The sequence below is a fragment of the Tiliqua scincoides genome, chromosome 2, assembly GCF_035046505.1.
Source record: "Tiliqua scincoides isolate rTilSci1 chromosome 2, rTilSci1.hap2, whole genome shotgun sequence".
Lineage (NCBI taxonomy): Eukaryota > Metazoa > Chordata > Lepidosauria > Squamata > Scincidae > Tiliqua > Tiliqua scincoides.
In genome coordinates, this window is record NC_089822.1 from 89,663,488 (window position 1) to 89,686,709 (window position 23,222).

General features: G+C 44.2%; 1 protein-coding gene across 2 annotated transcripts in view; it reads left to right on the forward strand.

The window, feature by feature from the left end:
* Positions 1–23,222, forward strand: part of PLPPR1 (phospholipid phosphatase related 1) — a 141,036-nt gene that overhangs the window by 115,556 nt on the left and 2,258 nt on the right. For both annotated transcript variants that reach the window (XM_066614042.1, XM_066614043.1), the window contains exons 3-5: positions 1,966–2,154; positions 9,436–9,568; positions 17,387–17,637. In XM_066614042.1, the coding sequence (XP_066470139.1) occupies positions 1,966–2,154; positions 9,436–9,568; positions 17,387–17,637 (573 nt within the window). The remainder of the gene's footprint in view (positions 1–1,965; positions 2,155–9,435; positions 9,569–17,386; positions 17,638–23,222) is intronic.

The following is a 23,222-nucleotide window of genomic DNA, read 5'->3' on the forward strand; positions in this document are numbered from 1 at the left end:
CCATGCATCATATATGTTTCCAGCTCTCATGCAGGGATAAGTTTGAAAATGCGATGGCTAAAATGCCAGGGAACTGTGGGACCTTTGTCTAAAGTTGTAAATCTTTTATGTTTAATGATAAAGTAACTATGTGGGGCATGACCAGTTTTAAACATTAATTGGTAATCCATGAAATAAACAATTGCCTGAGAGGACTATTAAGAAGTGCTAAACAAGACAGGAGCTTCTCCAATGAGCTCATAGTTCCTCTCCTCCTTTTGTTCTCACTACAACCCTGTGAGGAAGGTGGGGCTGAAAGATAGTGATTGGCTCAAGGTTACCTAAGAAGCTTCATGGCTGAGCAAAGCTTTGAACCTGAATCTTCCAGCTCTAAGTCTAATTCCCGAACCTAAACCATCCTGGCTCTCAATATCAAAGCCTACAATAGACTAAAATGAGGGCCTGCAATTAAACATCCATAAGCTAGGGGTAGTTTTATCTACTCCTATCTCATATACATCAAGGATATTTCATAGATCATTGCTGGAGAAAGGAATTGTCTGGTGGGGAGAGGTATTCCAGGTATACCTCTTATCAAACATCAGGTGAGTTGCTCACCCTGACCTGAGTAATTTTCAGTCATGTTCCAACTGGAATGCAGCCTGGCCAGAAGGGATCTCTGGTGGTTCCAAGCTTACTGACTCTTAACACCACCCCTCCTTTGAAGAAACATTTAGAAGTTTGGTTATAATTCAGTTCTTCTAAAAACTAACCCTGATATTGCAATAAAATAAACAGTTGCCTCTGTGGATGGCTTTGGCGCCTTCTGGATGCCAAGCTTTCTTATCACCTGAAATGCACTCCCAGAATGTTTCTAGAAGAACAGCATCAGAGCACTCTTGAGTGTACATCTGCACCCAGCATGGCAAAGTTGATGTTGGGGGGGAAGAATCCCACACTAGCTATGTATCCTGAGCCATGCAGATAGTACAGCCCATACTGACCCTGCTCTGGTCCTGTCACAAGCATTTAAAAACATCAAAGCATAAGAAAATCCCTGCAGGATATCTGGTCAGCTTCCTATATCTTACAGTGGCCCATCAGATGCCTCAGGGAACACACAAGACAAGAAGATACCTGCATCCACTCCCTTGCATCTGGCATTCTGAGGTAGCCTAAAACCTGGAGGTGGCATCATAGCTTGTAATCTGTGAAGGATTTTTCCTCCAGAAATCTGTCCAACCTCCCTTTAAAAGGCATGAAGACCAGGTGCCATCACCACATTCTTTGGCAAGGAGTTCCACAGATTAATGATATGCTGGGGAAGGAAACATTTTGTACAAGGACTTGACATATCACACCTAATGATGGGACACATCACCAACAAGCATTGCAAACGTATGGAGGAAGGGCAGACATTAGAGAGACAGAGATAGAAAAAATGGGGAGAAAATAGCAGAGGATGCTTGAGTGCCACAAGTCGCCTCCCCTTTTTGTGAAACTCCCATCTTGGCTGTGATTGTGTCTATCAACCAGAGTTAATCTCTCCTGGATTTTTTTTTTTAGGTTTACATCATGGGCTTGCCCATCCATCCATCGATTGTTCTCACTTGGGAAGAAAAAAAAGTTCATTGTCTTTTTTTTAACTGATTGAGCCTAGCCTGTTGCTGCTGGCTACCCATTCCATTTGCATTGATCCACGCTGCCAGTGACAACGGCATGCCTTTCAACAAAGTCCACATTGAAGCTCTCATCCCTTTGCGAGACACACTGCAGACCCGATTTTATGCGATGAGGAGGGGGTCACCCAATGCTTTATGTAACAGATGTTATAGAGCAGACACACACTCTCAGCACTCACTAATGTTGGCACTGTGCTGCCAGGGTGATGGTGGGGATGATGGAGGGTGAATGTCAGAAAGTGGCTGGGAGGCACAACTGCTGAACGAGCTTCTCACACCCCATGTCACCATGCTGTATTTCCAGCTTGTCATTATGGCCGGGACCGTCCTACTCGCCTACTACTTCGAGTGCACGGACACTTTCCAGGTGCATATCCAAGGCTTCTTTTGCCAGGATGGAGAGCTGATGAAACCTTATCCAGGAACAGAGGATGAAAGCTTCATTTCCCCTCTTGTCCTCTACTGTGTGCTGGCTGCAACTCCCACAGCAATTGTAAGTAGAGAAAATACAAACCCTGACTTTTCAGTTCAGATTCGTTCCAGGGAGAGAAGAAAGGGGTGTGAGATCACTCCCCCTCCACCCCATCCCTGCCCTTCTTCCCTAGTCCTAATTAATGGGAATTTGATCTGGTTGCACATAAATGTTGGCAGATTAATAAAATCTATACTGGCCATTAATTACCCCATTAATTATCTGCACACAATTACACAGTAAGACAAAGCTCAGTGTTTTTTATTGTCCAAACAAGGCACAGTCGCTGTGTACCTCTAATTCATCAGAAGGTTGCAAATCTATGGCTCATGCACCACCTCAGAGTACAAATTTTTGACCCTGAAATCACACACATAATCTCAGATTTGAAGCAGAGTGAATAGTAAATATGCAGGAGGGACAAGATTCTACATGAATTGCTAGATGCCAAACAGGCTGTTTTAGGAAGTGTTTCCCACAAGGGAGCAGTGTTTAGGAGATTATAAGTGCTTCTTTTTCACATACCAGATTTCAGTCTTACCTGTTCTTCTTGGTACAATTCCCAGAAAACATTTTCAAAACTCAACAAGATCAGGAAAGCCATTCTCAGGAAGAAAAACATAGCAACTGCTCTTATTACACTCTTTTCCCTATCAGCATGGCTTCTTTTGTGCTCCAAAACAAACAGAATTGGCCAACGGCTTAATTAAAAAGCTGATTAAAATGAGCTGCCACAGGCAGATCGTCTGATTTTCCTTTTTTGGGACAGACTTTTTTTCCCCTTCCCATCAGGGCATGCTTTATTTTTATGTACAGTGTTCTTCTCATTTAAATACTTCCCTGTGCATTTCAGTTACTCAGCATTTTATCCTCCCAGTTACATTTTTGTGTATGGTCCTATAGAGGAAGCATTTATGGAACAGGCAGGCCCAGCACAAGTTTCGGGCTGTGTGAGGCTCGGCCCAAAGCAAGGGGAAACTTTTCCACTTACTCTGGGGAGAGTCACAACAGCCCCAATGGGGCTACTCGAATCTGCCCCCTAAATCAGTGACGCAAATCCGAGCACCTGGGACTGCCCCAGGCTACCCGGGAACGGGGTTAGGATCCAGCACAAGTGCCAAATTCTGGCTCCGTCTCCAGCTCCCCATCAGCCCACCCCCAAGATGCCCGCCGTCTACCCTTCCCACCCCACAACACTTTATTTCCTCCTTGCGTCGGCTTGGGGAGGCCACGGCACATCCGCATGCAGGCCTATTTACCCGGAGAGTGGCACAAAAGTGTTTTACAGCACTTCGCGACACTCTTTGGCCAGGGCCAACCAAATGAGTGCTTTGGATTGCGCCCTTAATCACATAATAGATTTGAGGTGACCAAACTTGCTTGATGTAAGAGGCATATATGATAAACTTCTGATGTTTGAAGATGTGTGAGAGCTGCAAGAAAGATGTTTGAGCACCACAATATTTAAGAAGCATATGGACCCTCTCTCTGCCCTGTTCTGCCCTCCCCCGACTGCTCCCTCACCCTCCCTGTCTCAAAAAACCTCACCGCTGAGCAGCTGAGCAGCTGTGATACTCTCAACAGCCACACTCCATTGTTGTCCTCCTGGTGCTGAGATTGGTGCTGTCTCAGTGCTGGTAGAGTGTGGAAAGTGCCTTACAGCACTTTCACAATGGTGGTTTCTGGGGCAGTGTGGTAGATGCTGGCGCTAGCCCAGCATAGCTCATCATGAACATTAAACTTAGGTTTTGATCCAGTGGACTCTCAGTTTAAACCTGGTAAATACTTAAAAAGCTTGAAAATCTCTTATTTACCTTTTATATTAATTGTGATGCAAAAAGTAGCTCACCCAACATATTTGTGAGAGCCACACATTATATGTCAAAGGGCCGCATGTGGTTCATGAGCCACAGTTTGGCCAGCCCCTTGTTTTAGGCATAAATTCAATTTCTTGTACAGGTTTTAGCCCAGAGAAATTGGTTTCGCTGGTTTGCAACATAAGCCATCTCTACACAGAGTTTGGCTGAAACTTGTGTTGTTACAAACCCACATTTCCCCATCAAACCCCAGCACAATTTTAAAACAAATCTTCTTTTTAAAAACCAGATGTTTAAATGAATTCCTGCTCCACTGACAGAAGAAAAAAGGTTATCAGCCTGCAGGACAGCAGGAAGCAAGACTGATGGCAAAGATACTGAACCTCAGGGGTCTCTATCAAAAGCACTCTCACCTTAGAGCCTGCAGAGCAAGGAGATGTGACAATCCATCATATTTCCCATTCCGTAAACCAGACAGGCTCAGAGTAAGATGCAGAAGGTTTATGAAAAGGCTAATAAAGAAAAATTTAAGAAAAAAAGGATAACAAAACCAAATGAACAAGAAAGGAGAGTAAGGCAAGTCAGAATTTGACCAGCAGATGGTGCTATGAAAGCTCACACATGTATTTTAGCTCAGAGCAATTGCCACTTTTGAAAGACATTTAGTCTGCAATCGTATCCACACTTACCTGGGAGTAAGCCCCATTGACCATAATGGGACTTACTTCTGAGTAGACATGCTTAGGATTGGGCTGTTAATTGGGAGTTTTTGAATGATAATGTGGAGAGAAAAGACAAGCTCCAAAACAACATGAATGCTAACGATTTTATGATTAATAAAGTTCCTTATTTGATCTTACCTGGATGATGGAACCATCAACACTTTCCCCATGCAGTCACGGTCAGTGGGCTGGTGGGCTCTCCTCTGGCTGGCTGTGTCTGAGGGTGTCCCTCAGAGGCGGAGGGGAAGCAGCATGCGCCTCCTCCGATTTCGGGGAAGACATGTGACGCTTCCCAGGCCCCAACAGAGCATTCAATGCGGCTTGTAAGCAGTGCAGAAGTCTCCACAGGAGTGGTCTGGGGCAGCTGAAAGTGGCACCCAGCAGGGGAGCACCGCCCGCCTCCTGGAAGTGGCACTCGCCTATCTTGGGTGCCGCTTCCAGTTGCCCCAAACCGCTCCAATGGAGCCCTCTTCACCGCTTACTAGCAGCACGGAAGGCTCCATGCGGGCCTCAGCCACCTGCTCCGTTCCCCCTTTTCAAAGGGGGAACAGAGGAGGTAGCCATGCGGAAGTAATTGTGGTGATGATGATGTCACCGCAATTACTTTCAGGTCAGGGGTGGGGAGTAGAAAAGGAGGTGTGGGGGGGCAAAAATGGGTGGGTTGCCCTGGGTGCCAGGACCCCCAGGTTCGCCACTGGCGCTGCTATTGGCAGTAAGCTGCAGACAGTCGGAGCGATTGCAGCAATGGCAACTCATGCGGGTTGCCAGTGTCTCGCATGGGTAGAATCGGGCTGTTAATTACATAATCACTTCTGGTGATAATTACAATTTGTTGAAGTGCAATGTGGTGCAGGAAATAACATGCTCAGTCTCTCCAGAACTTTAACTGTTTCAGTTTACCCTCTGATAGGACTGTGTGTCTGTCTATACAGGTACCCCCCGGTATCCATGGGGGATATGTGCTTGGGGGCCGCTGTGGATACCAGAAAGGGGGAACCTATCTCCACGCCCCTCACGACCCCCTGCACACCAATACTTTTGTTTAGGTTTGTTTATTATGTTATAAGCAATAAGCTTATAGCCAGACGAGAAGGCAAACATTCTGCAACCTAGAAAGGAGACTAAAAGTGAAATATTCACTTCCTGATTCCTATTCACTTTTGGTCTCCCTTTTTGGCTGCAGGCTGCTCATCTGGCTATAAGCTCTTTGACCGTAGCGTTTGTCCAAGCAAGACACCTTATCACTGCAGGTGAATGTAATCAACACAAACAAAGGTAATGGGATGTAGAAGGCCATGGGGGGGGGAGTGCATAACTGGATCCATGGATACCAGATCTGTGGATACTAGGGGAAACCTGTTTACATCGCACTGAATAATTCAATGGCAGTTGAATTGTTCAGAGTACACCTTCTAAAGGACTTAATCAAAGCCCTCTTAGCTATGGGCCCATATTTGCATCAGACTTCATTTCCTGCTCTCAACAGCAGTATTGAGGAACCAATACTGGCACCACGAACTGGCACCACTCAGTTAGATTTGACTACCAGATGTCTACTTCTATCCTAGAGGGGGGTCTGTTTACTTGGATGCCATAGCTCCAGAATCTATCGCCCCCTATGTTACCAGGGTATGCTTGGAAACTCTGCCTGTACTGCAGAACTATGAGGGGCTTTGCTTGCTGCACTTTCGGTATCAGAATGTGTCGTTAATTCAGCCAGCGTATGGACAAGCAATAAAACCAGCCCTGTTCAGAAGCACCAGTGCTCAGACTGGTAAGAGTATTATTGCTGTCTGAGGGAGACTGGCCCCTTCTTCTTTCCCTCTCCCATAATTCTGAGACAGCTTGCTCACACTAGCGGGAAGGAGGTCAGCAGACCATCGCTTCCTTCAGATTAACCTACAAACCAAGATCCACACACTTCTGCTGGCTTTTCTCAGCAGGCTTGGCTGTATTTGTGTATCCTAGTCAAAGACTAATGGCTCTCTTACCCTAAGAGGATTTGTTATTGTGAATTCAATCTGCCCTTATTCCAGCACTGTACCAGCACTACAGTGGTGATTCTTGCCCACCTCAAGATAACTGAGGGGGCAGCAGTTGGAGGGCTGTGTGTTGATATCTCACTCTTCCTCCAAGAAGCACTGGAGCAGCAGACATGGACCCACATTTCCTTGTATGCCATATGGAGATGCAATAGAATGAACACTGATTTTAACCCATTTTTGCCCATCCCACAGGTGTACACATTTGGTCCCTGTTGTGTATATGCAACATTGGGAAGAAATGTCTTAATGGACTAATCGGGGTGCCAGAGTGTCCATTAACACTGAAAATCCGTTAAATCCAAATGCATTTCTCATCATGCACATCTAAGGGCACAAAACTTATATGACTAGTTTTTGGGGAAGTAGACAAAGTCCGTTATTTCCTAGGGTTCACTGTATCATAGACACCTTACTTGAAAACAATTTCAAATTCAGGTTAGGGGGTATGAAGAGCTGCCAATCACTATTTTAAAAAATGACTATCAGCTCTCTGGCAGTTAAGAACTGACTGTTGGAACTGGAGAAGGAGAGAATTACAGCCCAATCCTATCCACACTTTCCTGGGAGTAAGTCCCATTGACTGCAAGTAGACATTCTTAGGATTGGGCTCTTAGTAAGCAAGAGAGAGTGTGAAGAAGGCCTGAGCTTTTCCCTCTTTTGTTGGAAGAAATTCCCACCACAGAATAATCCAGCATCTGCAAACAAATGTCTCAGACCCACCTGGGAATATTTAAGAATTTAAATGCCAGATTCTATCTGCTCTGTCATCAGACTCCTCATCCTCTTTCTCCTCTTCTGTCGAGCTGGCGCAGGTCTGAGGAGGGGGACATTGGGTAGCTTGGAGGAAAACTTTTAAGGCAAGCAGTGCCATTTTTTCATAAAGAAATGAAGAATAGCCTGAGACATTTTTATCACCTGGAAACCAGTTAATCTGCCTGCTTTGCAGGTCATCAACCAACCCTACATATTTTAAAACTCCAACCTGCTCTATAGCATTGCTACCTAGTTTCTGTTTGTGGTCAGGAGGTTCCCTACACACCACCTTTGTCTAACTGCAATTAATTTTAGAATCTCCCTACCACTGAATAATCCAACATATGTATGCAAACACCTCAGACTCAACTGAGAATGTATGGCAAAATCATGTCTTACCCAAGCACTACAAGTGAAATATAGCCACGGCCGTTTATATTTTCCCTAATGTTATTGATATTAGCAGTAAATAAAAAGGGGCATTGCCCAGTACTCTAACAGGAAGGAATCTTCACAGAATTTAGATACCATGTTAATGTAACAGTTCATCTATTATTACTAGGATGATTTTTGTTAGGTCAGCAGAGAGGATAGCCCATGCCTTCCCGATAGCAGAGTGGCATGGCAGCGTAGGGAGACAGCACAAGAAGCAGGCGATCCCAAACAGAGCCAAAGAAGCAGACACAGGTCTGTTTGTTGCAGAAGCATGTATTGGAAAAGGAGCAGGCAGAAGAGTAGTCAGTCAAACGGTCCAGAAGTCATGGATTCAGCAGGTCACAGTTATGAGCAGGCAGTCCAAGTCACAGCCCACAAACCAGCAGCACAACACACAAAAATTCCACCACAACAACCCACATTTGGAGTCTGCTCTTGCCCCCATATATCCCGGAGCCAGCCAATCAGAGCAGGGCAACCTCATAGTCACAAGACAGTCTTGTGGCCCACTCTGATTGGCTGTCCAGCGGTGCATTACACCACTCCTCTGTTGCCTACGTGACTCTGCACGCATCTCCCAGGTCACATGGCTCCCACCTAACACAGGTGCAGTTGATGGCTAATCATACTCACATACAGTGCAGTTGTTCCTTTGCTGCATTTCACACGGGGCCTGGACATCAAGGCCCCTCCTGCCACATCCTGGCTTACAACAATTCAAGGCCTGGGATGCCAAAGGCCTGACAATTTTAATCTCTCGACCTTTTTCTTTTTTTACGTTATCTCTACTACAATATGCTATGCCAGACCTGAGGTGAAATGAATACTGACAAAGCGCTGTCTGGCTTTTAATCCTCCCTCCTACAAATTCTGTGCCTAGTAGGTACACTGTGATGTCTGTTTCTGTTTGTTTGGTCACTCTCAGCAGAAGAGACTTTATTCCAGCCTAAAGCCCACTTTCCTGGACTGTAGGATTGTGACAAAGAGGTTTTTCAGATTGGCCTCCTGAGGTGAAGAAAACCCAGCACTTTCAAAAGTCTTTATCCTTCCTTTCAGAGTCTCTTCTGGAAGTGGTTGCAGTTTGCTTTCTAAGCTCTGCCATCCTATGTAGCTGCTTCCTTTTGCTACCAAACTGTAATCCTGATCAATTTAGTTCATTCTGCTCATGTTAACAGGTGTTAAATGTGTGTATGATGGTAATGAATTTCACTGGATGTCACTGTGAATGTCAGTGTTTGTTGAAAATCTTAAATAACACCTCACCTGTCTTCTGCTAATTCTCCCCTGCAAATGCCCCACTCTGCCCCCAATGCCCCACTCTGCCCCCAATGCCCCACTCTGCCCCCACCTCACATTACCTCAAAAAACACAAAGTTTTGGAATAGAGTTGGGTAAGTGCCACTCTTAGATGCACACAGTGAACTCCAGTAGAAGGCGGGTTGGAAAAACCAAAAAGAAATTTGATTTCTGATACGACTACCATATTTGCCTTTGTGAATCCCAATGTCTTTTATCTCTTCCCTTTTGCAGATTTTTATTGGAGAGATATCCATGTATTTCATCAAATCAACCAGAGAGAGCCTGATTGTACAGGAAAAAACAATTTTAACAGGAGAATGCTGTTACCTGAATCCATTACTTCGAAGAATTATTCGATTTATAGGTAAACCATGAGACACTGAATACACAGTTTAAAAAAAAAAGTACAAACCGCCTAAGGCAGTGGTTCTCAAACTTTTAGCACTGGGACCTACTTTTTAGAATGAGAATCTATTGGAACCTACCGGAAGTGATGTCATGACTGGAAGTGACATTTTTTAACAATCCTAGGCAGCAATCCTACCCATACTTACCCAAGAGTAAGATCCATTTAATGTTGTTGTTAAAAACATATACAAAGTAGTCTGTTAAAAGTACCAATCTATAACATTTCCCCCAATGCAGTCACATGCAATTGTAGCATCAAGTATAATATATTAAAAATAAAATATTGAAATGAATGGGGACCCACCTGAAATCAGCTCACGACCCACCTAGTCGGTCCCAACCCACAATTTGAGAAACACTGCCCTATGGCATATAGCAAGAGGGGAGTGCTTTAGCTGTGAATTCTTCTCAAGGTTCTCACTCTAAAGAGAAATTAGAGCAACATACCAAATCACACTGCAGAAAACTAGCTTATGTATAGCACTTTGTGTAGTGTATGATAAAAAGACAGGGCTCTGTAACCCAAATCTTGCAACAAGGAAAGCTGAAACTTGTAATCCGTATAAACTATGAAAATTACTTATGGCCCAATTCTATTCAAATGCTGCACTGATGGAATGCATATTCTGCTGCTGTAAAAGTGCCATAAAGTGCTTGGAACAGCACAGAGAGCTGGCGTGCGGGCAGGAAGGCCAAAGCCCTCCCATGCATGCTTGAGGTCATTGGGGCGCCCACCAGACTAGGTAAATTCAGCACAGGGACAAATGTCCCCTTACCTCAAGGAGAGCTCTAGCAACCAAAATTCCCCTTCAAGATATAGCATAGCCCACACCACTGCCACTGCATCATCACATGGGAATTTAGATAGGATTGGGCTGTTTATTTGCATAATTTCTCTTCTATACTAGAACAGGGGTGCCCAAACCCCAGCCCTGGGGCCACATGCAGCCCCCGAGGCCTCTCAATGCGGCCCTCAGGAAGCCCCCAGTCTCCAATGAGCCTCTGGCCCTCCAGAGATTTGTTGGAGCCCACACTGGCCCAACGTAACTGCTCGTAGCATGAGGGTGACTGTTTGACCTTTCACATGAGCTGTGGGATGAGGGCTTCCTCCACTTCTTGCTGTTTCACGTCTGTAATGCAGTAGCGGCAGCAAAGGAAAGGCCAGCCTTGCTTTGTGCAAGGCCTTTTATAGACCTTGAGCTATTGCAAGACCTTCATTCATTCATATAAGTTCATCTTTAATATATTCATTTATGTAAACTTGTGTAAATTTATTCAAATTTTAAATGTAAATTAATTCTTTTTTTCCCTGGGCCCCCGACACAGTGTCAGAGAGATGATGTGGCCCTCCTGCCAAAAACTTTGGACACCCCTGTACTAGAACATAAGAACAGACCCGCTGGATCTGGCCAAAGGTCCATCAAGTCCAGCTTCCTGTATCTCACTGTGGCCCAACAAATGCCTCAGGGAGCACACAAGACAACAAGAGACCTGCATCCCGGAGCCCTCTCTCACATCTGGCATTTTGATGTAACCCTCTTTTAAAATCAGGAGGTTGCACATACACATCATGAATTTTAGCCTGTGATGGACTTTGCGTCTGGAAATTTGTCCAATTCCCTTTTAAAGGCATCTAGGCAAGATGCCATCACCACATCCTGTGACAAGGAGTTCTACAGACTAACTACATGCTGAGTAAAGAAATATTTTCTTTCCTCTGTCCTAACTCTCCCAACAGTCAATTTTAGAGGATGTCCCCTGGTTCTGGTGTTACGTGAGAGGAAAAGAGCATCTCTCTATCCACTCTGTCCACCCCCTGCATAATTTTGTATGCCTCAGTCATGTCCCCCCTCAGGCGCACGTTTTTTACACTGAGGAGCCCCAAACGCTGTAGGAAAAAGATGCTCTTTCTCTTTATTCCTCTTTATTTATTATTTTGCATAATATATTCTATTGCTACTAGCAACTGAGAGAGGCAAAGAGCTATAAAGGGTATTAATTAAGAAACCTACCCACTAACTACTAGAAATCTTACTTATCAACTTCTCTAGATTCTGAGATTTTACCAAGTTTTGTTCACGCACTTTCCAAGTATGAAACTTTCCTTCCCCCAAAACAAAAACTGAAATTCTTAAGGCAGTTGACTTCTGTTGCTAATATTGCATTCTGCATAGCATATAGATTCAGGTTCAGGAACCTTTTATTGGCATAAAATAAAACATAAAAAACATAGGTCAATATACTTAAACCATACCTAAAACAGCTCTCATGTGTCAAACCAATACCAGTAAAGACCTTCCAGTCAGAATGCAGTGTTCAGCTAGAACCCTCATCAAATGCTTGGCAGAATTTGGTGCGTTCTCTGTCATATCTTCTGAGCCCCCAGCAAGATCCACAGGAACCTGTGCAGTTTGTGAAGCTGTACTCTTTAATGTTGCTCCTTTCAATGTCGCTCCTTTTAAAGCTATGCAGGAAGCACTACTAGCCAGCAGTGCCAAGTTCTTAGAGCCAATTTCAGCTGAATCTGAAGCTGACGCCATAATACAACAAGGAACTAAGGAATTACTATCTTGGTTCTTATTAACACTATTATGATTAAAAGTAAGCCCAGAGATTTCCTCAGTAGTTGACTCACTGTTTGTCCAATCCAGGAGCTCAGCCAAACAAAGCTGCCTGGTTTTGCTTTTTGCTGGTGGGCTCTTACCTGCCAGTCTCAATGGAGGTCTCTGGCCTTTCTTCTTTCTTGCCATTGTTTATCTGCAATCCAAGGCAATCCTCTTTAAACTGTACAACCTTTTAAAAACAAAAACACAACCTTCCAATTGCCAAAAAGGTTGCTAGATAAAAACGAATTGAATTAAAGGCATATGGCCAATAAGGACAAAAATAGAGCACAAAAAACAAAATAAGTATAGGAGATGTTAATGTGCAGCTATCTTTGTCTGACTGCATAGCACAGGGGTGCCCAAACCCCGGCCCTGAGGCCACTTGTGGCCCTTGAGGACTCCCAATCCGGCCCCCAGGAAGCCCCCAGTCTCCAATGAGCCTCTGGCCCTCCAGAGACTTGCTGGAGCCTGTGCTGGCCTGATGCAACTGCTCTCAGCGTGATGGCCAACTGTTCAACCTCTCACGTGCGCTGTGGGATGAGATCTCCCTCCACTGCTTGCTGTTTCACATCTATGATGCAGCAGCAGCAGCAAAGGAAAGACTGGCCTTGCTTTGTGCAAGGTATTTTATAGGCCTTGAGCTATTGCCAGACTGTCATTCATTCATATAAGTTCCATCTCTAATAGATTCATTTATGTAAATTTATTCAAATTTGAAACATAAATTAATTCTTCCCCCCCCCCCGCCCCCGACACAGTGTCAGAGAGATGAAATGGCCTTCCTGCCAAAAAGTTTGGACACCCTTGGCATAGCATATAATGCTTACTTACATCCATCAAATTTTTCCCCAAATGCTACTCTTGGTATTTCATTTCAATGTCTTTGGCATTATTGGTATTTTTCTTTCCTAGTATAATTTTTTTATCAGTTTTACAACTTCTCAATATTTTGCTCTGAATCTAAGTAAGGGAGATGATTCTAATCTGAATATTTGTCTCTTCACCAGAGACTGTATAAAGTTAATAGCTAATAAGCTGATGCAAATAAAAATTCCAGCTTCTATTCTCTGTGGACTATTTTTGGATTGCAACATTCAAGTAATTCAAAGATTCACATAAAAGCAGTTGTGACTAAAGATCCTATGATTTTGTAAAAGAGGAAAAAATGGGGGGTCACTTCAGGGCTACAGTACAATTTGGCTGAAAATACCAAACACCTTTGAATCTAGGGGAGACAAAATGAACTGATGCAGGCATTCTCCTATTCTCACTCTACAGTCATTGGGTGAGACATGCCCCAAAGGCCATAGACATCCCTCCCCCAAAAGGGGAAAGAACAACAAACAGTACTTTGGAATCCCTGCTAGAAGTTTAGATGGGGTGGGAGCTGTAATCAACCAATAGACCTTGTGTTGTTCTAGCATGCCTTAGAGTTATCTAATGGCTAAACAAAAAGGACAGTTGTGATTGTACTTTGACCTCTATTTATATTTATCCCTGCAGGGGATAGCAGGGATGGTGCCCAAGGATTGGCCATGTAGGGCACTGACAAAGGCTGTTGGATTGCAGGTTCACATCACAAATAACACCAACTCCAGAGTGACTAGGAAATCCATTTATTACATCCCTTACAGAAAGATAAAACACATAGGCAAGCCTCTCTTAAATACCCCCAATGTTCCACCCCTCCCCCATTACCCCAATCCTATACACCTGTCCTGGACTCCAGCACAAGATCAAGCACATTCCAACTACATTCATTTGTTCTGTAGATGCACCCCAGATAATTAACCCTTCATACACAACAAAGGCCCTACCATCAACATAAGGCTCACCAGGCAAGACCAGGCCCTGAATCCTCAGTGCCAGTGATAGTAGAAGAGTGGGTCCTAAGTGACTATTGCAACATCAGGGGTTGGAGGTGCCATGGAGGCCCCAGTTGTAGGGCTCTGCCTCAGGGCTTCCTGGCACTGGTCTATAGTATGCCAGCAAATCCACCACTGGTGTGCTACAAACATTGGCTGACTTCTCAGTTGCTGCCACTGCCTCCTTGTCTTGGGGAATGATCCCCCATAGCCAGTTTCCTGAAATGGGAAACAATTGAACTGCTTGGCTACAAGATGTTGTCTTTACCAGGAGCAGAAATAGGAGATGGCAATGGTAGCAAGGAGGTAAGCAAGCATGTTCTCTGTGTAAGAGGAGGAGGGTGAGGGAAAAGTTTGCCTCCCCCCTTGCCACTACTGGTGTTGAGGCTCTTCCTCCTACATCTGGGAAAAAAGGGGCCCTTCAGCTACAATCCCCTCTTGTCTCAGGGAGTGCAGGCACTTTGTTCCCCAACAGAGGGAAGAAGAGCAGGGCATGGCAGTAACAGAGCAGTTAACACGTAGGCAGTAGCAATGTCACATTCCCGGCTTATACTGCAGTCACAGGTTCATTAAAAACAGAGTTCAAAGCAGCTCTGTCTCTCTGGTGTGCCCTAAGCAGATGCATCTGTTGCAATTTATTTCTGCCCCCTCTTTCTGATGTGCAAAGTGAGCCATTAATGGACCCCCATCCTAGCCCCCCACCATCCCAACCCTCCTTGCAGTAACTTCCCCCAGCCTTTCAGTTCCCACTACAGCAACTCACAGCAGTGTTCACATGTACTTGGTAGTATTAATCTTATTCCAGCTCTATCAGCACTATCATTCCCATAGTGTGTGTGTGCGCGTTCTGGCTTACACACTCTTCTCTAGTGAGTTCATGGCTGAAATGACATTTGAACTGGAGGCTTCCTGACTCCCAGCTCACATGCCAAGCCATTACATTACACCAGTTCTTCATTCCTTAATTGCTTATTAAAGCAGGATCCATGAACTTGCTTGGGGGAAAAAACCAAAGCCTGAGGACTCTTAACTTATAAAAAGATACCCTTGCACTTTAAACAGGACTTTTAATTTATAACAAAATATTGAACTTTAGACAGGGAGTACTGATGAATGCTAAATTGCCATTAAACATGAGCAGATGAGTCTGCTTTAAGGCACTCAGCACCATTGTGCCGCTCCAGCATATTCTGCCTGCTGTAAAAAAACTAACAGTTTTTTTACAGGATAGTTTTGCCTCGTGAGCCAGTACCAAAAGTGCTTGTGTTTGCCATGAAAGGTTTATCCTTCATTATCATATAGAGACCCTTCTCCTTTGTGTTTGTTCCTAAGCACTCCCTCTCTTGTTTCATGGCTGGAACTTTGGGTTGGCTGGTTATGAGGAGTCCTAGGGCCACTTTGCTGCAGTGGCATAGCTAAGGGGGTGCAGGGGGTAGCAGTTGCATCAGGCATCAAACTTTCAGGGGGCCACAAGCTGAACTTGACACTAGTGACCAAAATTGTGAAAATCTTGGTATGTATGAATAATTACCATCATGTTATATATCATTGGAAAGGTAATTTCATGCCAAATGCAATGAAACAAACCACATTAGAGTATCATTCTATCAAATGTTATGGCCAATTAACCAGAAAATGAAAACACAACTGCCATTATGGAACAAAAAGTGGATTTGTTTAACTCAAAACCGACCTATGAGACTGATGGTTCTGAGTGCCAATGAGATTTATTATGGTACAGCATGGAACCAATAACTTTTTATTTACTAAATTTATTAAATTTGATTTTGTTATGGAGGGGGGGGCTACAAAATTTACTTTGACCCCAGGTAGCAGAAAGATGCTTTAGCAATGCCACTTACTGGGGGGAGGCAGCAGAGCAAGTGGGTGGTGAGCTGCTGGGGGGAGCTCCCAATTTTCACTTTTTAAAAAGCCCAGGCGTTACATCACTTCCGGTTATGACATCGGTTCCGGGGAAACATTTTGAGCTTGGCACTGGGCTACAAGATCATTGGCTACGCCACTGCTTTGCTGCAATAATTTACATTTATGCGCCAGTTTTTGAAATGATTCTGTATGTTGATATGAATGAAACGGTTTTCTTTGTATACACCTTCTTTGTGCCACCTGCTCCAAAGGACAATTGTATGTTTGTGTACTGAAAAATATGCTCTACTGTGTCCATGGGTCTTCAAGGTTTGCAGCCTGAGGCAGAGTCCCTCTGAATCTGGAATTGTTTCAAAGCGCTGATTTTTATGTTGTTAGAGAAATGTGGCCACTGTTTCCTGCTGGCCCCTTCCCATGCCACTCTGGTAATATAGGAATATGGCAACCAAATGGAAGAACCATGCATGCACCAGAGGCTAGAATGGGGAGGAAGTAGAATTCCTATTGGGGAAAGGATTATGGGTACAAATTCAATGAAGTCCTGTTATTGTTGTAAAGAATATTCATATACAACTTTTGAGAAAAAAAAAGTTCACAAAACAGTTTAAAGAAAAAACCAGATGGTGTTGGTTATGGAAGAAAATTGCTTTTCTGGTGGAAGATCCCTTTTCTGACTGCTCCAACATCTGCCAGTTTGCTGCTAAGAGTAAAACAGAAAGAGAGGCAGTTCAGAGGTTTCAGAGAGAAAACTCTTTCCTTACAGAGTTTTGGTAACATAGGTCCTAGACTTTTGGTAACACAGGTTCTAGACTTTGGAACATGGAATCCTTGAGCTATTCCCTCTGTGTGTGTGTATGTGTGTGTGTGTGTGTGTGTGTGAAAGAGAGAGAGAGAGAGAGAGAGAGACCACATAGCATGGTGGACTCCATGCACCTTCCTCAGGAAGGAAACCAGGGAGGAACACTCCCCACAGATCATAGAGATCAAGAGTAAAATTCTCAGACAGGTAGCCCCTGTCTTCCCCCTCCAGGGCTCTATGCCGCTGCTACCTGTACTTCCAGATCATAGTTTACGACACCATAAAACATGTACTGCCTCTGAAATGCTAGTCTGGCAGTGATATGACAGCAGGATTGAGCTTTAAGACATTTTTATACCACCTTTAACCTAAAGGGCAGCAGTATGATGAACAGCATAATAAAAAAATTAAGTAGCCATTTAAGATCAAATAATGATTGATCGTGCATCTCCTGTGTCATGAGTGGTTTGGCCCAAGCTTCCCTCTTTCCTTTCCAATCCTAGGGCAAGTTATTTTCTTTGTCCCAAAAGCCATTTGGGTGACTGGCCATTCCTGTTCTATTCCAGGCATCCTAATAGTAATCCCACTTATTTGTTGTTAACCTTTTCTTCTCACAGGAGTGTTTGCGTTTGGCCTTTTCGCCACTGACATATTTGTAAATGCTGGCCAGGTAGTGACAGGAAACTTGGCGCCCTACTTTCTGACTGTGTGTAAACCCAACTACACTGGGAGCGACTGCCGGGCTCACCACCAGTTCGTAAACAATGGGAATATCTGCACCGGTGATCAGGATGTGATTGAGAAGGCAAGGAGATCCTTTCCATCCAAACATGCTGCTTTAAGTATTTATTCAGCCTTATATGCTACGGTAAGTCCTTAAAGAGTTTGTCTCTTTCATTTGTCTGTATGTTATTTCTATAACATTTATCAGTCACATTATTTTATTATGTCATTTATGAATGCCTAAAGGGAAGATTTTGTACTTCCCTAAAGACTGAACTGTACAATCACACAATCATGACATGAGGCTCTTGCTGGACTGTACCACTTCAGTGAACATAGCCTCTAGAAGGATGGGCATAGCCTCTGTCCCGATATGCTAGTTTTCAATGTGCAGGGAGTGTTTCCCGTGGGGAATATTCAAACACTCAGTACTTCATCTGAAATCTGAAGCAGTTCATTGGCACACAGTGGCACAGTCTGGTATAGCAAGAAACGGCTGCACTGCAGGATTCTTCTGATGATAAAAACATATGAAGAACCCTACTGTGTTAGCCTAAAGATCTGACTAGTTCATCCTTCTGTTTCCATCAGAGCCAGCCAGATGCCCTCAGGAAGGAAGCTCACAAACAAAGCATCAAGATAACACCTCTCTCCTTTTGTTTTTCCTCAGCACCTGGTATTCAGTGGCATACTGTCTCAGAAAATAAATCTTCATTGATATCTCTGTGCTCCACAAGTCTGGCTAATCCTTTTTACAAGCCATCTGAAGTATCCACTATTGCATTTCCTGTGGCGTTGAGTTCCAACAATTGTGCAGCTTGACTGTTATTAATGCTCCACTACCAATGGGCCTCGATAGTTATGCTACTGCTTTAAATGCAGGACTACTGTCTGATATTTAATGGTGTGAAGACTGCAACTCCCAAAAAGCTATCAGTTTAAAAAAGAAGTGCAAGATGAGATCAGTCACAAGGCAAAGGAGATTTCATTCAAACATAGGGCATAATCCTAACCAGGTCTATTCAGAAGTAAGTCCTATTTTGTTCAATGGGGCTTATGCTCAAAAAAGTGTGGTTAGGATTGCAGCCTTAAGGCCCAGTTCTATCCAACTTTCCAGCTCCAATGCAACCAAAATACAGTCTTGAGGTAAAGGAACAAATGTTCCCATACCTTGAGGAGGCCTCTGTGACTGCCTCCCCACCACAGGATGCAGTGCATGCCCCACTGGCATGGCTACACCAGTCCTGGAAATTGGATAGGATTGGGCCCTTAGTTATATTAGCAACTCTTGAAAATGAACTTCTGTCCTTGATAATGAAAAAACTAATAAATTAATGTTTGCAGTCATATCTTGGTCCTGAAAAGTATTCAGTGCCATCCAACATTACAAAATTAAGCACGAATGATTAGACAGTTACATTAGGAAGGAAATTTGGAAGCATGACTAGTCACATACGAGCTGAACTTGTAAAACTTCAATTTCTCAGTTTTTATAAACTATTGTGACCTGCTCCAGGAGAGTGGGATGACATGAGCTTGATCTTTAAATGACATATAATCAATTTCAACATAAAAATAAGTGGCAGGAGGGGGGAAATAAAAAATCTCTAATGAAGAAATGTAAACTTGATTTTCTTTTCCCGTTGTATAATGTAACACGACAACAGATGTCGTTGACAACATCAAGATGAGCTTCTGCACTGCCTTTACACAACTGCTACCTATCCCTGGTACACCTTCTTCCTTGCAAGATTGAATATGCCCCATGATGTTAAAATGGCAGTTATCACACAAGCAGCAGCATTGTTGCTTGTGAAAATTGATCACTTCTGTTGGACCATTAGAAAATAAAACTACACCAGCAGAGTTTCGGAGCAAAAATGTTCCCTTCTCGTCTTACAGTTTTGACTCTCCCACTGAGACCCAAATCCAGTGGTGTAGCTCATGATCATGTAGCCTGGTGCCAAGCTCAAAATGATTCCCTGGAAGTGGCATCTTGCCCAGGGCTCTTAAAAAAGTGAAAATAGGAGAAAATCCACCTCTTCCCCCCAGCAGCTTGCCACCCACTTGCTCTACCACTTCCCTCCAGCCAGTGACATAGCTAAGGCTGCAATCCTATATACACTTACCTGGGCGTAAGCTTCACTGAACTCAATGGGACTTACTTCTGAGAAGGCATGCAAAGGATTGGGTTGTCAGGCGTCTGTTACCTGGGGTCAAAGAAGATTTTGTAGCTCCCCTCCACAATGAAATCAAATTTTAAATAAATAAAAAGTGTGCCCTGTATGTGTTAGAGACACTGTGTTGGGGTGAAGAGGGACAATGAGTCTCCTTGGACTTGCACCACCTCAGGAAGTGGCAGGAGAGTGGAGTGGCTTGCAGTTGCTCCACACTGCTTGGGGAATGAGGTTGGGATCCTGCATAACAGCCAGCATTAGCATCAGAAACACCTTTTTAACTAAAAACAAACCGGGTCCATTCCTGATAGGGGCTATGGTTCTCAGGGTGTGGGAGGTTTCCCCTCTTTTCCCTCATGACATTTTCCTTCAGAAAATCCCTTCCCCCACAGTTGTTTTCCCTGACGTGTTAAGGTCAGGTTCTGTGTTAAGGTTCTGTGGTGATGCATTGTTCAGAGTCACTCAAAAGATTGCGCTCTCTCATACCAACAGAAGATAGTCTGGTTAACGCTATTACGTCACCTCCCCATTTTCTGTCATTCCATACCAGTGAGTGAATTTTACCTTGAGCCTAACTTCAGTATGTATCTCACTGTGCCTTGTCTGTATGACACTTGGGAGGCAATTGTTGCTCATGATGCAACGCTGTTTGAGGAAGAGGGGTTGCAATAAAGCCAAGCCATATTTCAAAAAGCATAAATCACTGGAGAGCTTTCCATTGTCTTTGCTGATTTAGCCCATCACTTTTATTTTAATGCTACTGTATCTTTCTATGCACATCACCCATATAATTACCAGTCCAAAAATTAGTATGTGTGTGCTAATTGTTTTTTTCTCCTTTATTTTCTTTGACATCTGTGTTTTTAAAAATTATTTATTGTGATTTGCAGGAGTGTTTCTGAGCACAAAGCAATCTCTCACCCTGTAATTACACTTCCATTGTCTCAGATTCTTAAAACAAACAATGACAATGAACTACAAAACACACTCTCATTTTCTGTCATATAGTAAATTGCACTGAAAATTAAAATGGTGACTCTTGCAAGATGGGTGTGAAATGGATTTGCTTCCAACCACAGAAAAGATCACGACTAGTTACAGTGCCCTTTGTAGTTGATGTAGTTGGCAGTTGGCAACCTTCAGTCTCGAAAGACTATGGTATTGCGCTCTGAAAGGTGGTTCTGGAACAGCGTCTAGTGTGGCTGAAAAGCCCGATTCGGGAGAGACAATCCCTTCCACACTGGGAGCAAGTGCAGTCTGTCCCTGGTCTGTCTCCCTGGCTATGGGCCTTCCTTCTTTGCCTCTTAGCCTCAGACTGTTGGCCAAGTGTCTCTTCAAACTGGGAAAGGCCATGCTGCACAGCCTGCCTCCAAGTGGACCACTCAGAGGCCAGGGTTTCCCACTTGTTGAGGTCCACTCCTAAGGCCTTCAGATCCCTCTTGCAGATGTCCTTGTATCGCAGCTGTGGTCTACCTGTAGGGCGCTTTCCTTGCACAAGTTCTCCATAGAGGAGATCCTTTGGGATCCAGCCATCATCCATTCTCACGACATGACCGAGCCAACGCAGGCGTCTCTGTTTCAGTAGTGCATACATGCTAGGGATTCCAGCACGTTCCAGGACTGTGTTGTTTGGAACTTTGTCCTGCCAGGTGATGCCGAGAATACGTCGGAGGCAGCGCATGTGGAAAGCATTCAGTTTCCTCTCCTGTTGTGAGTGAAGAGTCCATGACTCGCTGCAGTACAGAAGTGTACTCAGGACGCAAGCTCTGTAGACCTGGATCTTGGTATGTTCCGTCAGCTTCTTGTCGGACCAGACTCTCTTTGTGAGTCTGGAAAACATGGTAGCTGCTTTACCGATGCGTTTGTTTAGCTCGGTATCGAGAGAAAGAGTGTCGGAGATCGTTGAGCCAAGGTACACAAAGTCATGGACAACCTCCAGTTCATGTGCAGAGATTGTAATGCAGGGAGGTGAGTCCACATCCTGAACCATGACCTGTGTTTTCTTCAGGCTGATTGTCAGTCCAAAATCTTGGCAGGCCTTGCTAAAACAATCCATGAGCTGCTGGAGATCTTTGGCAGAGTGGGTAGTGATAGCTGCATCGTCGGCAAAGAGGAAATAACGCAGACATTTCAGCTGGACTTTGGACTTTGCTCTCAGTCCGGAGAGGTTGAAGAGCTTTCCATCTGATCTGGTCCGGAGATAGATGCCTTCTGTTGTAGTTCCAAAGGCCTGCTTCAGCAGGACAGCGAAGAAGATCCCAAACAAGGTTGGTGCAAGAACACAGCCCTGCTTCACGCCGCTTCGGATGTCAAAGGGGTCTGATGTGGAGCCATCAAAGACAACAGTGCCCTTCATGTCCTTGTGGAAGGATCTGATGATGCTGAGGAGCCTGGGTGGACATCCAATCTTGGGGAGAATCTTGAAGAGGCCATCCCTGCTGACCAGGTCGAAAGCCTTCATGAGATCTATGAAGGCTATAAAGAGTGGCTGTCGTTGTTCCCTGCATTTCTCCTGCAGTTTTCTAAGGGAGAATACCATATCAGTGGTGGACCTGTTGGCTCGGAATCCGCACTGTGTTTCTGGATAAACGCTCTCTGCAAGTACCTGGAGCCTCTTTAGTGCAACTCGGGCAAACAACTTTCCTACAACGCTAAGGAGAGAGATGCCACGGTAGTTGTTGCAGTCACCCCTGTCGCCTTTGTTCTTGTACAGCGTGATGATGTTTGCATCCCTCATGTCTTGAGGTACTCCACCTTCTCTCCAGCAGAGACAAAGGATTTCATGCAGCTCAGTGACGATGATCTCTTTGCAGCACTTTAGGACTTCAGCAGGGATGCTGTCTTTTCCAGGTGCCTTGCCAAAGGCAAGGGAGTCCAGGGCCACGTGAAGTTCTTCTAGGGTTGGTTCACTGTCAAGCTCCTCCAGCACAGGCAGGCACTCAATGTTGTTCAGCACTTCTTCTGTAGTTGATGTAACCACATTTTATTGACTATAATCGCTGGGTCACACATGTGCTTGGCATCATCCCAGTTATAACCACAGCAACCCAGGAGCAATTTCTGTGTTATGCTTTTTTTAGGTATCAAGATCACCATCTAATTTCTGTGGCTGTATCTGCAGATGAGCCAATTCATACCTTCCATTCTTCACCCAAGTGGTGGCCCTGCAAATGGCTGGCTGCTTTATGTGACAGTGTTTTATTTTTTTTTATCCTGTGCCTCAGACTCTGAAGCCTTTCCTTTAAAAGGTTGTCATCAGATCTGTCCGTGCAGTTTGGCTTACTTAGCAATTGCAGCATTTTTTTTTTTTGATTATATAAGAGAAAAAGACTGAAAAGGTCTCCAGCATATCTTGGAAGGTTACTGAAAGAGTTAAGACCACATTCACTTTGTTGTCTGCTTCCTTAGGCTTGGATTGTAACTGCTCATGCAGTTTAACCTTTGTGCACAGATTAAATAAACAAGAGAATGATATAAGGCAGTTCATAGTAGACGATGACCTCTTAAGTCTCTAACATAGCAATTTTCAACCAGCGTGCTACAGCACTTTGGT